The following is a 4,314-nucleotide window of genomic DNA, read 5'->3' on the forward strand; positions in this document are numbered from 1 at the left end:
AACTGTGACCCTTACATCGAGGTACAGACTGAACTGTGACCCTTACATCGAGGTACAGACTGAACTGTGACCCTTACATGGAGGTACAGACTGAACTTTGACCCTTACATGGAGGTACAGACTGAACTGTGACCCTTACATCGAGGTACGGGCTGAACTTTGACCCTTACATCGAGGTACGGGCTGAACTGTGACCCTTACATGGAGGTACGGGCTGAACTTTGACCCTTACATCGAGGTACAGACTGAACTGTGACCCTTACATCGAGGTACGAGATGAACTGTGACCCTCGTACCAAGGTACACACCACTATGACCCTTACATCGAGGTACAGGCTGAACTTTGACCCTTACATCGAGGTACGGACTGAACTTTGACCCTCAGACTGATGACCTGAACTCCAGTCTGCGAGTTTTAAATTGTTTGTTGAGTAAGCATTGTTGATTATTGGTTGAAATTCAAAGCCTACTGGTTTAAAACTTTGAATCACACCAGAGCGTGCATTCCTCCTGTGTGTTGTGATGCTGGTAAGTGGCAGAGAGAGAATGTGGGTGAGTTTGTGTTCATGCAGTAATTTTCGTGGGCGATTGTGAATGCATGAGAGAGAGTTGTGTGAGTCAGCTACAAACTGATGAGAAAAATATATTCAGAAGGACACAGCTGGCTAGATTTCAGCTTTTTACCTTTGTTTATGTCATCCAGTTAAACTTTTCTTTCCACCCACTTAGCAAACAGTCCATACAGCCTAAGGTTGAATAAAACTTAGAGCGTTACATTCTTCCTGTCAGATTTGTGTTAACATCACAGAAACAGACTTAAAATTTGACATAAGACCCTTAATTTAATATTTAAACCTACAAAAAAGCTGAGACTAAAGCTAAGCAGTGCTAGTAGTTAAATAAATTAAATGAGAGCGTTGACGTGTCAGAGCAGACTGAGAGCAAACATTTGTTCATGGCTCACCTGCAGCAGGTTGAGCCTCAGGTATTTCCAGTCAGTTTCCTGATCAAACAACACATCCTGTTTGGAGTCTCAAATGCTTATTGGAGCCTCGCAGCACAAGGTAAGGGCTGTTAGTCACACTCTGAACGCCTCATTTTATTCAAAAACTCATTCAGAACAGGACACGCTGGAGGGACTATGTTTCTCGGCTGGCCTGGGAACGCCTTGGGATTCCCCCGGAGGAGCTGGCCCAAGTGGCTGGGGAGAGGGAAGTCTGGGTCTCCCTGCTTAGGCTGCTGCCCCCGCGACCCGACCCCGGATAAGCGGAAGAGAATGGATGGATGGATGGATGGATGGATGGATGGAACTCATTCAGAAACTTCTCAAAGTTATAAAGAAATTTTCTGTAGTAAAGTGAAGTAAATTAAGACAACGAGATGAAGCTAAAATATATTTTATTTTATTGTTATAGAGGTGGACCAGTTTCCCTGTAGTCTGGAAGAATATGGTGTTTAACTGTGTACCAGTCGCTTGATAAACTTTGGGTCTTTCTGACTTAAGTCGACCAAGAAGAGCCTCCAGAGGACCCAGGAACCTCAGAACCGAACCAAAAAGAGCCTCCAGAGGACCCAGGAACCTCAGAACCAAACCAGCTGCTACCATCAACGAGCTCCTGGCAGCTTTCATCAGAATCCAGGTTTTCTGTCAGGGTGAAGTCAGAGCTTCGAGAGGAAACTTGAAGGTTGGATCACTTCAACAAACAGGAAAAGAAGGAAATAAAAAGGATTTTAGTATATTTTTCCTGATGCTTCCTTGTAAAGCTTACAAACATTTTCTGCCTCTGACGCTGTAAGTATCAGAACAGCACACAGATAAATAATAAATAAAAAGAAGGTTTTCTCATCAGTCTTGGTTAATTATACATCAGCAGATGATGCCCCGGTGGCCCCCGGTGGCCCCTGGCGCCCGGCGTGTTGCTAATATCAGCTGTGAAACGTTTAGAGGACAGAATGTAACGGACCAATCAGCAGCCAGTCGCCCACTCAGAGCTCAGCTTCCTCTCTGCTCTGCAGGTAACCATGGCGAGCGCTGAAGTAGGTACAACGACCTGCGCTTTGGAGCCGAGGGGGCGATCGCTCCACCGACACGTCACCCATTCAGCTGTTGCTATCCAATTATCATCAAACGATGAAAGGAGTCAAGTGACTCTCGTCCAGCTGAAGCTTTTTATTCCCATCAGGCAGCAGCGCAGCCATTCAGGTTTTACTTCTGAGCTGAGAGACCTTTGCTGGGTTCTTTTCAAACATGAGAAACTCATCGAGAGTAAACCGTGTCAAATCAACAACGTTCGAGAGGTAAAACAAGTTGGAACAAATGAAATGCAAAAGACATAAATAAGGAATAAGTTCAGATCCGATATCATGTCCCTGTTTTTTAAAAGTCCCACTCATTTCTTTCTGTTTGGCGTTGTAAGAACCAGAATTTCAATAATTCTTCAGGCTGTCTGAACGGCCTTGAAGGTTTTTTTGTTGATTCTTCCTTTCAGTCCCGTCTGTGTTGCTCACCACTTTCAGAGACAGAACACTGACCAATGAATCATTCAAGACGAAAACAAACTCAGAGCTGCAGCAGGAAAACATTCAGTGTCGGACCCTAACAGGACCAAATAACTCCTGTAATTAAAAACTCCTAACGTTTTCCCTTCTGTCATCATGTTAACATCACAGCCTGGATTTATCAATGATTTTCAGGTCTTTTGTGGAAACAGTTTTACAAGTCATGAACACAAAAATAAGCTGTGATTTTCAGAGATTTGCTGCTGAAAATGTGGCCGCACGGCTCGCTGGTTGCAGACGCTCAGAGTTCAGACACAATTTTCAGTCTTTACAGTTCCAGCCCATTGAGATACTGAGTTTAGCACAGAACCAGATTATATTGGATCTGCAGTCACTTTGATACCATCACCTTGTTAGAAAGACACAATTAGTTCCTTTCTTTCTTTTGCTGTATTCATGAAAAGGTGAAAATATGAAAAGATAAGGGGGGGGGTGAAGACTTTTGCACAGTACTGTATTAAAAAGGTACATTTACTCAACCTGTCCTTTAAATCAGAACTGACTAATGAGCTCATTTAATGTTTGTAAAAAAAACAAGTATATCTTGTCAGCAACATATTTTTAAGAAGGTTTTGTATCTTCTGTCTGTAATCTGTAAAATCTTAACAAACATCTTTCAGGTGCGATTCAGGCTGAAAGCGGTGAAATGAACTTCCTTCTGTTTCCTCTCCTGAACTTTTCCCAGTTTTCCTCCCGTTTGTCAGACCCTCAGTCTTCCTGTTTCTTCCTCCCTCCAGTGAACAGTTATGGTGATGAAGATGACAATGATGTCACCAGCTCCTCCGACAGCGAAGACGAGGTCCTGAAGCAGTTCGAGATCTCGGTGTCGCGCTCGCAGAGTTTCCGCTCCGTGGCTGCTAACGTCGGTGTCGAGATATCCCACAAAGCTCAGCTGCAGCTGGGTCAGCGCCACAAGTTCACCCACCTGTCAGACCAGGAGGAGGGCAGCACTGAACCCTCGGACTGTGAAGGTACGCCACGTGTTGTCACCTCACAGACCCGAGTCCAGGTCACACCTGTAAAAACCTGAAGCCTGAACTACCTGCTGTTCCAAAGCTCAGAGAAGATCAGTTCTCTCAGCCAACCTTTCAGGACCTTCGCAGGAAGCTGAAACACATCATCTGGTCCTTTTTTAAAACAGGAATTGAAAGAAAACGTGTGTTTTTATAGAAACTGAAATAATCTCATTGTATTTCTATAGGAAAATAGTTGTAAATAAAGGTCAATATTTCAAAAAGTACATTAGTTGCAAAAACCAAAGTTCTAGCACCCATCTCCTGAATGAGCTGAACCTTTTGATGAATGAACTAAAACTGCTTGAAGAGAATCGTCTGACTGCTGAGCCAGGATTCAGAGGATTCTCCTTAGATGCAGGCGGTCTGATCTCAGTAAAGCTGGAAGAGAAGAGACCTCTGACCAAGTCTTTAAATGAAAAGCTGTGCAGGAAGCAGGAAGTTTCTGTGTTTTCATCCTAGTTGTCTGAAAGCTGCAGCTGCTGATTGTTGGCTAACGACGGAGTCCGTCTGTCTCCGTCTCCAGATCACATGAAGGCGGTTCACAAACATAAATGATCAGCTAACCCATTAACACAACGAGGTGAGTCACCTCAGCCCGTTTCCATGGAGACGTCTCTACGCAGCCATCAATATCACAGAAAGGTTGACTGCAGAGAGCAAATATTAGAGGTAATTGTCATTAATTTGTCTGAGTTACTGAATGTCTGCAGAACACCCCGAATGAGGAAAAGATCAAGAT

General features: G+C 44.0%; 1 protein-coding gene across 3 annotated transcripts in view; it reads left to right on the top strand.

Annotated features, from left to right (window-relative positions):
* The window catches only part of syt16 (synaptotagmin XVI), a gene marked incomplete in the record, with an annotated part of 20,705 nt that overhangs the window by 11,704 nt on the left and 4,687 nt on the right, over positions 1-4,314 (top strand). For all 3 annotated transcript variants that reach the window (XM_037977860.1, XM_037977858.1, XM_037977859.1), the window contains 1 exon segment: positions 3,297-3,530. In XM_037977860.1, the coding sequence (XP_037833788.1) occupies positions 3,297-3,530 (234 nt within the window).

This window comes from Kryptolebias marmoratus, linkage group LG10 (assembly GCF_001649575.2).
Source record: "Kryptolebias marmoratus isolate JLee-2015 linkage group LG10, ASM164957v2, whole genome shotgun sequence".
Taxonomy (NCBI): domain Eukaryota; kingdom Metazoa; phylum Chordata; class Actinopteri; order Cyprinodontiformes; family Rivulidae; genus Kryptolebias; species Kryptolebias marmoratus.